Here is an 18518-nt window from a genome sequence, read left to right on the forward strand (position 1 = left end):
GAAGGGTTTATAGGTCACCTGGAACATACCTTCACATCTGGGGAGAGGATGATTCCAATTGCGGCTGATGCCATGAAGACAAGTCAGAGCTGAATTTCCAATCAACGTGTAGCCAGGAAAACACTCAAATGAAATAGTTTGTCCCACAGTAAAGTCACTTCCAATAACAAAACCATTACGAAATGGTCGAGGATCAGGACAGCTTTGTAGCTGATATGCTGAAATAAATAATAATAATGGTGGAAAAAACAGCAAAATAAAAATTCTGATTATCTCAAAAATAATAGATTTTAATTAGAATAAAATTAAAAGTCATGGACAGCCCATATGTTGGGAACTAAAGTTCCGCTATGGTGATGATCAAATCATTGATTTTACACCTGGAGAAGTACGATGAAACTAACTACGCTTCTGTGCTGCTAAATAACATTTATTTTTGCTGTTTGAAAATACTATTCTGAGGTAGATTAAGTGTTTTTCTGATCTAATAGGAGTTGTTAGGTTTTACATTCTTCTGTTTAAGGAAAGAGAAATAAACATGTCTATATTTTTATTTGTTTTCCCCAGAAGAATTAAAAGGCTCTATATTGAACTGGAATATCAAACACTTTATAGTGAACAAGTACAATTTGAAAACAAGCTTTTCTCACACATCTTGGGGATTTTTTCCAAGAAGATCTGAAGCATTGTCTTCTTATTACCAATGTGAGAACAAATAAGCTGTGTACAGTCTGAAGTATAAGAATATTGGCCACAAAAATCCCCTACAATGTTACAAGCTGGGGACGGTGTGGCTGGACAGTGTTCAGGTGGAAACGGACCTGGGGGTGCTGGTTGACAGCCAGTTAAATATGAGCCAGCAATGTGCCTTGGTGACCAAGAAAGCCAATGGCATCCTGGCCTGCATTCGGAATTGTGTGACCAGCAGGACCAGGGAGGTCATCCTTCCCCTTTACTCAGCACTGGTGAGACCACATCTTGAGTGCTGTGTCCAGTTCTGGGCCCCTCAGTTTAAGAAGGACGTTGAAATGCTTGAGTGCTTCCAGAGGAGGGCAACAAGGCTGGTGAGGGGCTTGGAACACAAGCCCTGTGAGCAACGTTTGAAGGAACTGGGGTTGTTTAGCCTGGAGAAGATGAGGCTTAGAGATGACCTTATTGCTCTTTAAAACTTCCTGAAGGGAGTTTGTAGACAGGTGGGAGTCGGTCTCTTCCACCAGGCAGCAACTGACAGAACAAGAGGACACAGTCTCAAGCTATGTTAGGGAAGGTATAGGTTGGATATTAGGAAAAAAAAAATTCACTGAAGGAATAATAAAATACTGGAATTGTCTTCTCAGTGAGGTGGTAGAATCACCATATCTGGATGTGTTTAAAAAAAGACTGGATGTGGCACTTAGTGCTATAGTCTAGTTGAGGTGTTAGGGCATAAGTTGGACTTGATGATCTTAGAGCTCTCTTCCAACCTCATTATTCTGTGATTCTGTAATATCATGTTGTATATGTTTGAAAGAATCAGTTCTGTCTTCTGTGGTTAAAACCAGTCAGAAAAGAAAGACAGAAAAGAACTTACCAGTGTTTTGACAAATGACAGCATCTCCAAAATTATTACTGTTACTATTAATAGTCTGTGGTCTTAGGTTTTTACTGTCCTTAACACTTTAGGCCACAAATTGACTTTTTCTTTAAAAGCTTATTTTTAAAGTGGCTCACTTCCAGAATGTTACACAGAGTTCAAGTCAATTTGGACTTGTTACTATTAAAAGAGTAACAGAGGACTGCTCTAAAGTAAAATCTCTTTAAATCACTCTTAGGTGTTATTCATATAATGAAAACAGGTCTAATTTAAAATACACATTTGACCTTTTTTCATGAACAGTGGTGATCTAATCCTTTTTAAATGAAAATGCAATTCTATAAATAGAACTATGATCTTATGATCTTCACCAGCTCAGCATGACCTACTTGGGTACAAAAGAACAAGAACGGAAATGGTGAACTAGGAAATAAAATGGATTTGGAGATTTTTGCGTTGGCATTAATTTGCACAAACCTACATCCATCCAGTAATACAAAACAGTTTTTAGATGTATATCTTCCAGAACCCATTATACAAAATTTAAATTCCAGTATGCTTCCAAACACTGAATGGAGATGTTTCTTTTGTAAAAGCATGCAATGTAAATTAATATGCCAGTCAGCTTCAGATATTGGCAATTATCTGTTTGCTGACATTTGACCGGATTTTAAAGAAAAAATATGCAATTTTTTTTTATTCCATCTTAACTTTCTTCAATCTTCTGTTTTATCTTAATGTTTAAAGCTTGGCACTGAAACACATAAAATCTTTCATATTTATTTTTAGAAATCCTCAAAACCCCATAAAATCTTTAATAGCCACCTTGTTCTCTCATAAGAATGTCCAAATCTCACCTTGATATACAATATGAAATCCTTGTTTGTTCTGTGAGTAATCACTGTGAAAGTATAGGCTGGTTTCATGAGTTGTGCTGAACAGAGAGGCTGGTAGCTGAGGGCCACTTAGTCTCCCAATAACAGTGCTAGTTTCTGTAGATCCACTCCTAACTTCTAAGTAATCATGTATGGTCTCCGTTGAGAAATTCAAAAATTGCAAATGGACACCTGAAAAACATTGTCAGTAAATAAACACCACCAGAACCAAAACCAGGAGGGAAAATAAACTGTGTATATCTTACACTGAAAATCACAGAAAACAACCAGGTGGAAATCCATGTGCTAACTGGCAAGCATCTGTGTATTTCGCAGTCCTGACATGTGTGGGGCTGCATATCTGCCAGCAAACTTTAAATTGGAGTAGATGGTGAGCAGAAAGTCCTCGGGTCCAGCTCAGGGTAGCAGGCAGGCAGAGCCTCTGCTGGTACCCCAAGGACTTGTGAAAGCAGAGTGCATGGGGAACACATGTGAGTGCTCCACACACTTACTCTGGTCTATGATGATTTTGGTGACAGAAATTTCTGATTATTTGGTTTAGTAAGGAATAGGAAGGCAGCTGACTATCCATTAGCAAGTTATCTCTCCTAACCAGGTGATGTATTACAAAAAATTATGCGGCATGAGAAGAAAATTCTATGCACTGAATAGTTATAGGGCTCTTAAACATTTTCCTGTTTATAACATATTTCTATCTAAGTTACAACCAAGAAAAACTTTATATTTTTTCTGGATTTATTACAACTACGGCAATAATGCAGTAGTTTCATTAGAAAGATGACTGAGTCCTACTGGTGTTTCTGACAAAAACAATCAGCACAATTTCATATAAAACTGAATGGAAAAAATATAATGTCAGATAAATTATTGAAAGTCATGAATAGTTTTGTAACTCCTGAACTGTAATACCTAAATAGTGTTTCTCACTGTCTTTTAGAACTTTCCCCCAGATACCATGTGAAGTTTATGAAAGATTTTCTGAAGCATGAAACATTTTATATGTAAGTTAGCTGCATAATTAAATTACTCTTACCCTGATAATTTCTCTCTTGCTTTATCTAAAGACAGTCTATAAGCGATAAGAAAGTTTTTTAAGTGTCATTCTTTGACTTTGTCAGCCCTCCAAATATTTCCTACACAGGGAATCAAGCTGTATTCAATCTCTGCTCTTTCTCTATCACAATATTTTGGCCTTTCATTTGATCCTGTGAACCATACACTTTTCCAAAGTTTAAGCCGTCATTAATAACAGCCAGCTCATGTGATCTTGCTGTCATTTTTTTCCTCTTTCACCAACTTTCTTTGATACAAAAGCAGAAATATATTTTCGCAAATCATCCTGCTCTCTGTATTGCACTGTCTTTCTCTTCAAATTTCTGAACCATATCAATCTTCAAAAGTATTCATCCATTGGTCTGCCAGTAGTACCTGCCTCTATTTGTCTGAGACTTCAGCTTGTTAGACAGATTTTTTTTTCTATGCCTTTATTTCAGTTGGGACATCCTGCTTGAAAGAGTAGCTAATATATTTATATATGCACAGTGTCCTTGATAAAAACATTACACCATTAGCTAATATACAGTGGAGAAGCTTATGATATGTAACTTATAATTGGGAGAAAGTCTTCCTAAAAAGATTTAAACAAGTGAAAGTCTATGAAAGGTTCCCATGATGGTGTTTTTGAGTTTTTCTATTTACTACATAGAAGAGTTGGATGTGTTTCCATTAGATCAGAGTCACAGAATCACTAAAACTAGTTTTAGCCATCACTTCTTCAAATATAATATTTTTCTTTTTTTTCAGTGAAATTTTATTTTAATAATCAATTTAGTTTCAAACATATGTCACTTAAAAAAGGTAAAAAACATCAAGCATGTTTCAATCTGTGCAGCTTTAGTTTTCTTCTAGAGAATGAATAATTTCATTTTCCCATACATGAACTGGAAAACTGGAAATCCAGTGAATAAACTTCATTTGGTACAAAGCAGTTTGGAACTATTGATTTTGGTGGCTAAACTCACTTATCCAAGAAACTGTTTCCAAAATTTCAGTAGTTGAATTGCCTGCCTAATGGAAGTCAAACTAAATAATTTGTTAATAATGTAGAATGTAAATAGCAGTCTGAAGAGTTAAGTTACAGTTATTGGACACATCAGCCTGGCAGAATGCAAGCAAAGAAAACAGAGTAAGGAGTCAGTACAGGAAGAGAGACAGGATAGCAGTAAAGTGAGGGAAGAGGCAGATGCCAATGTATTTGGGATAAAAAGACAGCAGGTTCTGGATGCAGGTGAACATACCATTTTATTAAATTTGAAATTTAAGCAATATTTCAGATTTTTATTATTTCTTCTTCACTAGCAAATGTCTTTGGAATCATCTGTCAAAATATCCTGTTCCCTTATATCTCTGAATATTATTTTCACCTGTGGATTTAATCCAGAAATAATGTACCTACTACTGCTATAAGTTTTTTTTTGATAACTTAACAAGCAGAAATCTATTTGTGATTCTAGACAGGACTGTGACTCATAATGAAGCACTACAAATTGCCCCATCAGGCTATCTAAAAATTCAGGTAGTGGCAGAGTTAAAGTGTCAATGTAATTTCTATAAAATGCTAAGACATAAAAAAATCAATTATTGATTGTAATCTTGTGTGTTTTGAACAAAATGAAAAAAAAAAAAAAAACCAAATTGGGTTCTATATAGAAATCCTTATTCTAATATAATGAATCTCCCCCAGATAGATTTGGTTAAGTGAATGTTATAGAACGTTTAATATTTTTCAGTATAAACAACCCATGCCGAACAATTGGCTTTCATATAAATCCTAAGTGAACTAGGCCCATGGGATTTCTAATCAAAAATACCACAGAACTGATTTTAAAAAGAGGAGGGAAAGAATCTGAACATATGCAGAAGAGAATGCTATTTGGAATGTCACACTCACCCTGGAAGACCCAGAGATTCTGTATCATCAAGTAAAGAATAAGGCAGAAGATGGCAAGTATAAAATAGAAAACAACAAGGCCTGTCTAAACTATATATACTAAACTATATATACTAAACTATCATATTAAGAAAAAAAATCCAAGTGCACATGCTCCTTAAAAAAGTGCCACGTGTTAAAAAATTAGATAGGATAACTCTACTGGCTAGCTTCAAATAAAGATTTCACAATAAAATATGCACAGGATTCCCCAAAGCTGCTCAAGGTGTTAGTCAATATAATTAAAATGCAGATAGTACCTACACAAAACCATAGTGAAATAAGAGAAGTTCTAGTGACTTGAAAAAGTCTGAATATATATTCGTCTTTAAGACAATAGAAAGGACCTGGGAAATGGCAACTACAGGTTCGCTGCAGTCCTTGGGAAAAATATGGAACTTGTTTTTTTGGAGGCAATTTCCAAATATGTAAGAGACAAAAAGAGACTTAGGGTCATTCATCATGGATTTTCTAGCAGAAAATAACAGTTAATCAACCATTATATCCTTCTATTATTAAATTAACAAAGGGAGAAAAGTGTATATAATATACTTTCACCCTGCTATGGCTTTTGACTCGGTCTATAACATTCTCATCTGAAAGCTGAACATACATGAGCTTGATGAATGGAAAGAAGTCAGTTAAAAATTAACATAACTTTGAGGCTCCAAGGGTGATAATCAGCCATTCAATGGTTGGCAGCCAGTAACAAGCACAATTTTCTGTGGGTTGCTATGGTAGCTTACACTGGTTTATGTCATCAGAAGAGACTTAGAAAATGAGAATGCATCCTCAACAAATGTGTGGACGACACTAAACTATGGATGGCTTATGGATGATATATTAAATGGCACAATTTTTGTCTGAAGAACAGGGAAAAACTTACGGACTGAGTAAATAAATGCTTCTTAAAGGTTTGTACAAGGACAGGTGTAAAATTCTACATCTGGAGTACAACATCCTTATCTGTAACAGGCTGGGGATTGATTAGGTGAGTAGCAGCAGCTCCAGTGAGACAGTTCCACCAGTCATGGGATTGATCCAGTGTTTCTGACAATTCTACTCTGAGTGGGAAGTTTGACAGCTTTAAGTGGGAGGCTTCTACATTTCTATGCTGCTCTGAACTCACCCAGGATATGCAAAGAAGCTTAATGATAAAATAGTTAATTAAAATGTAGGTTTAACTTCTAAGTTGACTTGGTGTGAAATATTCATGATAGCTATTTTTTTATTGTTGGGTTTATGATTTCACAAAAAGAGAAATCAGTCCTGTAAAGTTAGAAAATTGTGCTGAATTCTAATTAAACAATTTTGTCTTTATCAGAAAATTTTGACATATATTAAAGGAAAACCAAGAAATTTGTAGCTTTTCTGTTTTAAATCTTTCTTTTAAGATTTTGTTAACTTTTTCAAATGAATTTTAATTACTTTTGGTTTTTTTGCTGACATAAAGATTAACAATATTTTTAAATCTATGTTCAGTGTTTTGCACCCATAAAAAAGCAATTTTAAATCCATAAAACAACACATACCAAACCCAATAGGCAGTTTTATTGTCCATGTGCAATCCAAACTGCTAGGATAGTTACCAGGAAACCCCGGACTGAGAATCACTCCACTGAAGTCTGACATGCCACCACCACATTGTGCTAAAAAAAAAAGAAAAAAAAAAACCCAAAATATTTTTCAGAGGAGTGAAATGAGCAAAAAATTAATCCATAACATTGAAGATCCATAGAGCATTAACAATATAATAATACCTAGGGTTATATTTAAACAAATACACAAACATATATTTACCGCTAAATATCTGTTAGAAATATACAGGTAGGTAGCTTGCAAACTTGTATCTGAATTAAGTAGATTTTAACTTGGGGGATGCATGCACCCAAAATAGAACAGATTACAGAATCCCAGAAGCATTTAGGTTGGAAAAGACTTCCAATATTATTGACTCCAACCTCTGACTGACCATCATCTTGCTCATTAGACTATGGCACTAAATTCCACATCCAGCCACTTCCTGAACACCCACAGGGATAATGACTCCACTATATTCCTGGGCAGCCCATTCTGTGAAGAAATGATCTGAAATTCCTGACCACCTTTCCCAGTAAGAGATTCTTCCTGATGTCCAACCTGAACCTCCCCAGATGCATCTTGAGGCTCTGCACTCTCATCCTGTCAGTGGCTGCCTGGGAGAAGTGACCAATCCCACCTGGCTACAGCCTCCTTTCAGGGAGCTGTAGAGAGATACAAAGTCTCCCCTGAGTCTCCTTTTCTCCTGGCTAAACATCCCCAGCTCCCTCAGCCACTCCTCATAAGGCTTGTGCTTCCACCAGCATCATTTCCCCAACGCTCACTCTGCAATCTGTCTGCAAGAACTGTTCTTGTGAGAAGCAAGCAGCACACGCCACCTTATAGCAGCACTGAGACAATTGTGCATGTTTGTAAAGAAGCATCTGAATAATATAACATAACATATTATTAAAAGACTTTGTATTAAAAGCTATTCAAGACACCTTTTAAAAACTGCATTTGTATCCTTTTGTTCTAAAAATGAGATAAAATAAACAAGCTTAGAAAAGTAAACATACACATACTTCCAGAAATTAAGCAAAATTCATATTTTAATTTTATTTTTGTTTTCAGGCATGACAACAGTAAATAAAATTACTTAGGCGTCCATATTACATTTAAAGGTGGTAATTATGATAAACAGAATTTTGTTTAGAAGTTTTGTCAAAATAAAATTTGCTACAGCATTTGAAACATAAGTAAAAATCATTACTTGCAAAGAAAAAGGAAAAATATATGAAAAAAACATCTAAAATTTCAGCACAGCATCTTTATCTTCATAATTTACCAAGAGCAGTGCAATGATAATATCAGACTTCCTAATGCATAATGACAAAAACTGAAGACCAACTCCTGAAAAAATTCTTACAAATATCTCAACCTTGTTGAATATTTATAAATTCTAAGCTGAGGGAGCTCAGTACCTCACAAGAGGTTTTTAACACCCTAGAGGATTAAGAACAGGATTATCTGAGGTAGCTCAAGAGAATATATATTAACTGTCTTGAAGAAAAGCAAAGGAAAAAAAAATCTTTAATGAGATCTACAGCATCCTGCTTTCCATACATTCAAGATTACAAATCCTGATAACTTTTAGTGTTAAGAGAATCCAAACAAAAAGGCATTTCTATGCAGTGAAAGAGATTATAACTAGAAAGAGTTTCACATTCCTCACATTTATTTATCATATAAAAAGAGTATATTTAAATGTACTTCACAGGTTTCATTGTTGTAGGTTGGGTTGATTTAGTTAGGGATTTCATTAATGTTAGTTAGGTTTGTTCCTTGTACCCCTATTTTCCCTCACAGTGGTTTGCTCCAAGTTGTTTACAATGGGAGCTCCTGCCACTCTTACCTGTCAATCTTCTCACTTCTCCCAGTTTTCTCCTTGCATGGTTCTGTCAGTCAGGGGGTTGTCACTCCTTGTCGGGGTGTCAGTCTTGTAACCACTCCCTGCTTCTTCATGAAAGTTCTGCATCAATCACCCCACCTTAGCACTGCTATTTGTCCCAGAACACTGTACCCACCTCTGTTATGTTACCTTTGGTTGTTATAATCCATGTCACTCCCCTGTCGTCTGTCCCTATAGGGTGAGCCAGGTTTCCACCCCTGTCCACCCAACCCCTGCTTAATCTGTTGCAAGTTCTTTGTCTGTTGGCATTTATGCAGCAGTCAGTCCAGAGAGCATCCCACCATGAATGGGGGAATAAAAGTTCTTTGGACCAGCAAGCAAGTGTCCTTCTCTCGTCCCTTCACTTCCTCTCAGCGTGAAGCTACCAAAGCTGCGTTACCCACGCCACAGCGCTCAGCACTATCAGGGAGGCAGACGCCATAACCCTGGAGTGCCCGCTCACGTGGTGACTACGGCCTCTCAAAGGCAGTGCTAGCCACGGCTTTTTGACTGCTTTAGGTCGTAGCAGGTAACTGCCACATTTCATTTTGGTTTCTGACAGGTTTTCGGTGCTTTTCCCAATAATATTATGGACATATGTATAATTTAACTTGAAAAATAATGTATCTTCTGAAATTGGGTAGACGTGCTTATGTTGAACTCATTAAAGATGAAAATGTAATGTTATGACTATTTTAGTATTTTCTACAATTGCCATTACTCTTCTAGGGAAATGAGTCCTAAATAAATTAGCCGTGTTGCAAGGGTCTCTGGAGGTGTCATTCCTGATAATGAAGTGATGATATATTTGACTAGAATATATAGAATCATATCATAGAATAGTTTGGGTTGAAAGGGACAATGTGTATTTCTTTAACTGCTTAGACATTTCAGAAAAGATTTGCCAACATTAGTGTGCAGCAGTCTTTGAAAATCTCTAATTTAATTTGACTGTTTTCATATTTAATTAAGTTCCCCCAGTTCTCCCAGTTCTTTCCACTACATGTGTCTATTTTTTTTTTTTTTGAGTATTCTGGTATATTTAAGAAAAATTATGTAAGCTGAACATACCTAAACATATTGGAATGGGATAATTCCATCTTCTTACTGGTCCAGGCATACAAGTGATATGTGAATGTCCCTAAAATGACACAATATTTGCTAAATCGTATAAAAATATACAGTATACAGCACATTAGTATTTCAACAAAAAGAATGTATAATTTAAAACATCATCAAAATACACAAAATCAAAAAGGTAGGGTGTTTACATTGTACACTGTGAATTGTATCGTGCCTTCAATACAGCAGAGAAGACTGACTGTTAGGTCACTACATGATGGTGTCTATGCCATTAATATTATTTCTTACAGTATCACAGAATTCAGCTGAATCCTATGCTTGTTTCAGTATAAAACAAGGGTCTGGAAACTACAGGTCTAACTGGAGCAATGTTTGCATAGTATGGATGTCCATCATTTGTTGAACATTATTAAACTATACATACTATATAAATTATGTAAGTGCTGACTTTACATCTTAAATTCATCATAGACAGACCCTCTATGTTGTTCATTGGCCTCATGTAATTCTAATTGTCTTCCAGAGAAAAAAAACAAAAATGGAAAAATCTTAAGAGAAAACTGTACTTGGGATACCTTCCAAAACCATCTAGTCAGACTGCATAAGTCAGAAAAACTGTATGGTGGGAAGAAACTTTACATGTGTGTTTGCACAGTCTATGCTTCTAAATTCTTTATTTTCTATATTTTTTATTTTTTTTATTTCAGCCCTTTACTGTGGCTTATCTCTTCACATCCATTTGTATTTAAGGTGGGAATTAAAGCAAAGAAGCAAAAAATATTTCTCAGGCTGTTTCCAAGAGTGGCCAGTTAAAACCAGCAACATGAGATGAAAACTTCAATAGTCATTCTCAGAGCTGCAATCACAGAACATGTTTTTAATCTATTCTTGAAATGCTAGAAATCTGCACGCATGACTAGGAATTCTATCTTAAAGGAGAAATTGGGATACAAGTCCCAAATCCAAACAGCAGCTGAAATCTGGAAGCAGACAAGACTACTTTGTTTCAATTACTATACATATCACTATACATAAATTAGGCTTTTTTTTTTTGATCAAAGAATATAATTCAATTTCTATTTTTGATGCAGCACATATAAACCCAGTATCTAGGTTTTTCACAGAATTATGTAAAATAAATGTTTGAAATTATTAGCGTTTTTAAAACTTCATCTAGTTAGTCTGACATCAACACATGTTATAGGTGAGACTGATATTAATGGCATTTTGCTCATTCTGGCATCTTTTGCTATTTTGCTCCAAAAGTATCCATAACTCCATTAGCAGTTCATAATGTGCTGTTATATAGAAATTATTTTCTCCCTATAAAACTTTTATTTTTGTAGTGCTTGGGTAATGTAATCATTTTCTCTCCTTTTGGTTCTCAAAGAGCTAAATAATAGAAGACTGTAGAATCTGCAAACTCTTTTTGGGGAGTCTCAAGTAAAAACAATACTTGGTTTTGGATCTGATGCTATGGCCTAACTGTATAAGTTTTTGAAAATATTTTCCATTTCCTTCCTGTAAGCAGACAGGTTCCTACTAGTTTTTTACAATCACTGAATTTCCCCTGGATATACCTTGTGCTCGTGCAAGGACATTGCAAATGTACTTGGCAAAAATGCATCCTTATTTGATAAACATTTTGGAGAAAAAAACCCAAGAAATTGCTGAAAGAAAACAACTGACACTATCTGATTTAATAAGACAAGAAATTATTTCTTTTCCTATTTTTATTCTTAGTACCCCTCTTTGCTTACTTTCTTTTTCCTCCTGTGCATAGAGAAATACTGTTAATTGTTCATCAAGTGATTAACAATTAACTTAATTTTGCCATAATAGTTCAGCTATAATTATCAAAGATGCTATCAATAATTGATAACAACCTATAATCACTAATGCAGAAGAAGCACCAAGCCATACACTTCTGATGGAATATTTGGATAGTTTCAAATTTACTATCTGGTAGAAAAGCAAACAGTCCTGTAAACTTATAATGTGTACACAATTCCTGAAGAGTTCAGCATCCATTTTGCACTGACAGACTTAAACATAACCATGTTAAAGAATTGAATGGCACCATTTGAAATAGGAGACTTGGCTTACCTGCAGAGAATAACCCTGGTCACACTGGAAAGACACCACGTCTCCAACCATGTATCTGTCTCCAATTTTGATCCCATTACTTGGGGTCTGCGGTTCAGGACAAGAGTCCAAACCTATAGCTGAGAAAAATAAAGAAGTTTAGTCATTCTAATGAACATAAAATTGTTTTTTAGATTCACATAGGACTGTGTACAGTGCACATAGGCACACTGATAAGCTTTAGGGGGCTCTTGAGAATCAGCAGTTGTCTGTGGACAAGTAGCATATTATTTCGAAACAACTCTGTGTAAGGAAAAAAAAAATCTTCTTTCCCGAGTAAAGGAAAAGGATCAGTGTGACAACAAACAGTTCCCAACCTGCACTCTCAGTTCTAAAATTCCACTATCTCCTGGCACAGACTTATTAATTTCTACCTCCAGTCTCACTCCTAATTACAGCCTTCATCATTCAGACTGGGAACACCTCTGCTATGCTTTACCAGCGTGTGTTCTAGGGAGGCTGGACAACACCACACCAACTGCAAAACACTGGAAGAACAGTGCAAAGTAAAAGTGCTCTCCAGCATTCCATCCTCCACAGGTCTGACTCAACTCCTTCATTCATTTACACACACACAGACACTCACACATGCACACACAGACAGACAGAATAAATATTTGCATCAGACTTCATCTAATCTGCTATGTTTAAAGAAGCATCTATAGAGCTATAACATTAATATTTTGAATTTCTGATTGCAAAGGAAGCTTATTTGCTAAGATACCACACACTTTTTTTCCATGATCATCAAAGAGACAATTTTTTTTTTCCTTGCATCTACCCAGGAAGGTCCAGGAATGTAAGAAAGTATAATCAACTGAGTTGTTTTCTTTGCCTCCTGTAAGAATCACAGCCTACTTGTGAAGTCAGGACTATTACATAACTGATCATCAGTACACAGGATAATAGAGAAATGTGGGATTCCGTTATGGCCACCTACTACCTCAGAACACTATCAAAATCTGCATGTTTTAAAATTTACTAAAGTAACTGATCACTTCATGTAAGATTCTCACTAAGTAAAAACTACCATCTTAACATATTGCATTTTTTTACAATATGACAGATGAAAGCTAACGAAAAATTTTAGTTTTCAAATTCTATTTTCTCTTATCTAGAGAAGAGCAAAGAATCTGTTTTGAAAGTGACTGTTGTACCTAGATGCTCTTTTTACATTTCAGACATCTAGAGTGTGATCCAGTTAATGTACAAAGCACAAATGTAAAATAACAAGTGTGCTTGGTTCACACAGATGATTGCTTATAATCTGTTTTGAACAGTTAAACTAAGAATTAGCAGGTTTTAGTTTCCAGTTACTGAACCTTCAGCTGAAATGCGTAACCTGTTTGCATACTCAGGCCATGCAAAGGCAAATGTGTTCATCTAAATGCCTTTCTTAGACTACCTTAGCAGCCCAAACCACATTCACAGGTATTCATCTTATTGTTTCTCACTTCAATTAATAAAATAATATTTGGGAAAAAATATGGTCTGAACATCTACAATACCTTTCAAGAAACTGAAACAAATTTTGACATCTTCTCAGCTGAGGAATAGTTCAGAACTTGTGTCTTCAGAGTGTTGTGATATTTATTCAGGTCATAACTGTACTCATAAATATATTAATAAACTGCAGTCTGTTCATTATTGATTTATTTGTGGTGCATGAATACTTTCTTGAGCTACCTTATACTGCTCTCACAGTAAAATGTGCTAAATTATTGAACTTTCATAGCCAATGGCAATAAAAAGAGATTTTAACGTAGGCATTCATTGAAAACATACTTTCAGTATCTTCTACTTTTCAGATAAGAATAATTGTGTATAAAGAAAAAGAAGCTATTTGATGCTGTCTTGCCCTTCTCCAGAAGCTCCTGTGATGCTCAGCACAAAAATATACCAATGAAATTTTCAATAATACAAAACTTTAGTTAGAGAAAATAAGCAATAAATCAAAATTGTTATATTGGTGTAAAATCATATAAACATTATGAAAGTGTTTAACAAACCATTCTGTGGCATTCTTAGTTAGAAAAGTTCAGGTGATATAATGTATTTTCAATGCAATATATTTTTGTATTTAAGATGTCCAATGGAATACAGAAAATGAATGTTATGGATAAAATAACAATTTAAGAATTCAACAGAGAAGTAAAAATATGATCGAAAAACCATTAGAGATAAGAACATTATTATGCTTGAACACTTAATTTTTTATGTCAAAGTATCATTCACTTGTGTTAAAATATTTCTTTAACAAATAAAGTTCCTTTTATTTTCTTTTATATTCACATTTGGTTTTTTAGAAGCTCAAAAGATAATCCCTAGCAGACAGGACAAAAAACAATTCATGAGGGATGGATGAAAAGAGATATTGGAAATGAAACAGAATGAAACTTTTTCAGAGAAATCTATTGCTGAAATGAAAAAGTAATCATTTTGGCAAATGGGGCATACTTCCCCTCAGACTTGTGTCTTCTACAATAGGTGAAATAGACTTGGAAGATGCACTACAAATTGGACAAAACCAATCTTTATGGCAAGCTCACTTGAAAAACGCTTAATATAAATTTTCCACTCTGATGGGATTTTGCATGAGAACCATGCACCAATATTTCAAGGACCAAGACTTCAATTTAGTTGACTCCTCATGATGTCCTTGGTCAGCATGTGCTCCAATTAAATGAAATAAATTTATGAAACACTGACATTAAAATTTTCCCATTACTTTCCATTTACTAACTATCTTTATAAACATAATCAAAGACTTTAGAGCAGGAATTATTGTCTAAGAGTCGGATATGACTAGGACAATTAAAGAGAGCAACTCTGTATCTCCTTCTTTCTGGAGAAATTTCTTCATAAATACAGCAGTTTTGTGAGTTCTGGAATTGCAAGAAAACATCGTATTTGTTGTAGAAAAATGCAAGAGACAAAAATCCATCAGATACACAAGGTACAGTTTCTGTTGTCTTTCTTCCTAGCAATGATGACAGTGTTGTCCCTTAGCTTAATCTCCCATACCAATTTCATTATTCAGCTTAATGCAGAATTTTCCATAGTCTCTTCTTAAAAAACAATTGAACAACAGATGGAAAAAAAAAATCATAAAACTTTCACAGGTAATAGAGACTATGTCTTTCTTGGAGAATAGTGGAGGAGTAAGAGTCATGGATTCAAGGAGTGAAACAGCTGGTGCCTAGGACTTGAAATCTACACTAAGCAACTAATTATAAGGTTTCAGGACAGCTGACCCCAAATGAACAAGTTCCATACCATATGACCCCATGCTCAGCATATAAACTAAGGGAGAAAACTGGCTGGGGACTGTTGCTTGTGAACTGGCTGGGTATCAGTCAGTGGGTGGTGAGCAACTGCATTGTGCATCATTTGTTTTGTATATTTTATTTCATTATTATTATTTGTTTTATTTTCATATTATTATTATTTCTCTTTCCTTTTCTGTTCTATTAAACTGTTTTTATCTCAACCCACAAATTTGACTTTTTTCCAAATCTGTTCCCCATCCTACTTGGGAGCAGGGGGAGGGAAGTATGCAAGTAGCTTTATGGTGCTTAGTTGCTGTCTGGATTAAATCACAAGAGACTGAATGATGTTTTAATCACATCTCTATCACTTGCACAAGAAAAGTAAATTAATCATTTTTCTTGCAAAGCAGCATATTTCACTGAGCTACTGGTTAATTGGATATCTACTGAGAGACATCGGTATTATTTCCTGAATCATAAATTTTCAACCCAAATATACTTTGGGTTTATACACTCAGACAGAAAACATTGCTTTAGTTCAGATTCACACATACATCCCTTTATAAATCCATACACACATATTTGGTTATTGTTTTTGACATGGACCAGTACTTTAAATAGTGTACTGTTAATCTTTTCTTGTTTTAAAGGTGGAAGTTGTTCATGGGCAGTATATTACATATATTATTTGGACATGTGGGAATACAAAGGTGCATTTTCACTTTCACTGGATCCAGACTAATTTTATTTCATTTTCATAACTTCCTGATGTTTTTTCTCATCTGAAGTTGTAAGCAGCTGAGAGACTATCCGCATTTCAAGGAAATGGCAGGATAATTCTACCTATAATTAATGTTTAGTTATAGACAAGCAATCAGGCAGTAATTTTGCAAGGCTGTGTTCTCCAACTGGCTAATCAGACAACCAGAGCATGGGATTTGCATATGGTAAAACTGACAAGAAATAACTGTGACACAATTATGCAGATCAGACACCAGAACCAATATAAGCAGAAGGAACCACACAGCTGGTGATTGCCAGAATTCCTGTCAGTCATCTGAAACAAAGTCATTCAGACAAAAAGCATGTTTATAACTACAGCCTTTTCCACTGGTGGAGTACTCAGCAATAATAAAAACCATTTGAAATAATTCAGTGTTCTCACCAACTTGCAGGTATTTCTCACTTAAAGTGCACAACTGCTATTTTCAGATTATTCCTTCTCTCCTCTTTGCCAAGGGTGACTAGTATTTGTATCCTACACATACATACTCTATAGTACATATGCTATTGTATTAAGCATAATTTGTAGATTTTGGCAAGGACTGCTGGGGTGTGGAGCTGCAGGGGTGGTATCTGTGGGAAGAGACCAGGGCTGCACTGGACACAATGGATTAGGATTGCCACATGAGCAATCTGCATTTGTTTCTGTCTGCTGTAGGTTCAGAAAGTTTTTTCAGAGAGCAAAAGCAATTTAAAGATGAAAGCAAAACAAACTAAATTTCCTTAGTCCTTACAGTACAGTTTTCAGGCCTGAATTTTCTCACTTGAATATAAAATAGGATTTTAGTAATGACTTTGAAGTTGCATTATGTAGCTCATTATGTGCAATAGGACTAAATATTCCTCTATTGTACAGTTTAGGTTGAACTGATGTCTGGAACCACCAAGTGTTCTTTATTAATTGAACATTTCTGAATTACCTGTATATTCAAGGTGAAATCCAGCAGCTGAAACACTGATATCAGACTGAAAATTGAGGTACAGATTATTTGATGTGCTGTTTAGAAGTGGAGGTATGGTTGTTCCTGAAAAGAGAATTCAAAAGATTATTGAAATGCATAGAAAGTGACATAAATGCAGACATAAGGGTGTGATGTCTGTGTGTGTGTATAAACAGAGTTAAGGAGAGAAAAAGAGAAAGAGGGAGCAGGGGAGAGGGGGAAGCAGGAGATAGGTCACATAAACAATTGCATAATATTCTGTCATCATGGATGCCATAAAATACCTGACCCTCTAAAAGTTTTATTACATTTTCAGTGCACCACAATATCAGACACATGAACAATAGTCAAGGAAATACTAATATAAATTTATATTATTTGCTTTTACTGACAAAAGGAGAAATATTCACTAGGGTCTTTTTAAAAGCAAGAGCAAATCCTGTCACCAGAATGATTCTAAACATAACAGTCACATGTATCAAGCAGCTCTGAAAATATGTTGCTGGACTGTTCTTAGAAATGTGATGGACTATTTATTTGTGTTTTAACACAAGTCAAGATAATATGATTGCCTCTGGTCTCTTAGCATACACATGTATTTAGTATAATGAAAGAAAACAAAAGAAAACAAGAAAAAGTAAGGCAAAAAGAACTGTCTTCTTTGTCTAAAATAAGGATAAAGAATGCATCCTTTTTTCATGTACAATATCAAGAGATACCTATTTTTGAGGTCTGTATTTCTGGACCCTACTACAAGTGTAAGAAAAAAATTGGATTAAGAGAGGTCTAGTTTGGAAGCCTCTGAGTGTTATTTAATTTCTAACATTTTAAAATATACAGGTTTATGAAAGTCTGCTAAGTGATGACTGATTAAAACAGAACTAATACTACCTGTTGCTTATTATAGGAGAAACAAATACACATACCATGCTTAAGCATGCTTACACACATAGAAGGAGCTGTGTGTTTACAGTAAAGAGTTGAATCTGTGAATCATTTATTATAAAATCTTCTCAGTCACCTGAATAACTTCCAAGCCTTGGAGCATTGTTGTCAGCACCATCATAAAAGTCTAAGGAATCCCAGTTGTGTTCTGTGGCAAAACTCACCACTTGCACCTATGAAGAAAAATGTGAGGCAAAGAACATAAACTTCTTCCCCTCTTTATTCAAGCTCAAAGATGACTCTAAATTGTAGCCTCTATTGCTCTCAGTCATGAAAAGTTGTCTTGCTCCCCTTGTCAAAGAGAATGGAAAATCATCATTAAGTGAATAAAATGGCAACTATTTTTTATTTGATTGCCAATTCAAACTATAAATCCTGTAACCCTTAGTGACAACCACTTATTACCTCTGTCAAGAATCACACAG

At 35.1% G+C, this 18518-nt stretch overlaps 1 protein-coding gene across 3 annotated transcripts in view; it reads right to left on the reverse strand.

Moving 5' to 3' along the window:
• The window catches only part of CSMD3 (CUB and Sushi multiple domains 3), a 585002-nt gene that overhangs the window by 91851 nt on the left and 474633 nt on the right, over positions 1–18518 (reverse strand). For all 3 annotated transcript variants that reach the window (XM_053983153.1, XM_053983147.1, XM_053983136.1), the window contains 7 exons: positions 18170–18266; positions 17128–17232; positions 12117–12235; positions 9999–10068; positions 6991–7107; positions 2431–2640; positions 30–218 (listed from right to left, as the gene is read on the reverse strand). In XM_053983153.1, the coding sequence (XP_053839128.1) occupies positions 30–218; positions 2431–2640; positions 6991–7107; positions 9999–10068; positions 12117–12235; positions 17128–17232; positions 18170–18266 (907 nt within the window). The remainder of the gene's footprint in view (positions 1–29; positions 219–2430; positions 2641–6990; positions 7108–9998; positions 10069–12116; positions 12236–17127; positions 17233–18169; positions 18267–18518) is intronic.

Source organism: Vidua macroura, chromosome 1 (genome assembly GCF_024509145.1).
Source record: "Vidua macroura isolate BioBank_ID:100142 chromosome 1, ASM2450914v1, whole genome shotgun sequence".
Classification (NCBI taxonomy): domain Eukaryota; kingdom Metazoa; phylum Chordata; class Aves; order Passeriformes; family Viduidae; genus Vidua; species Vidua macroura.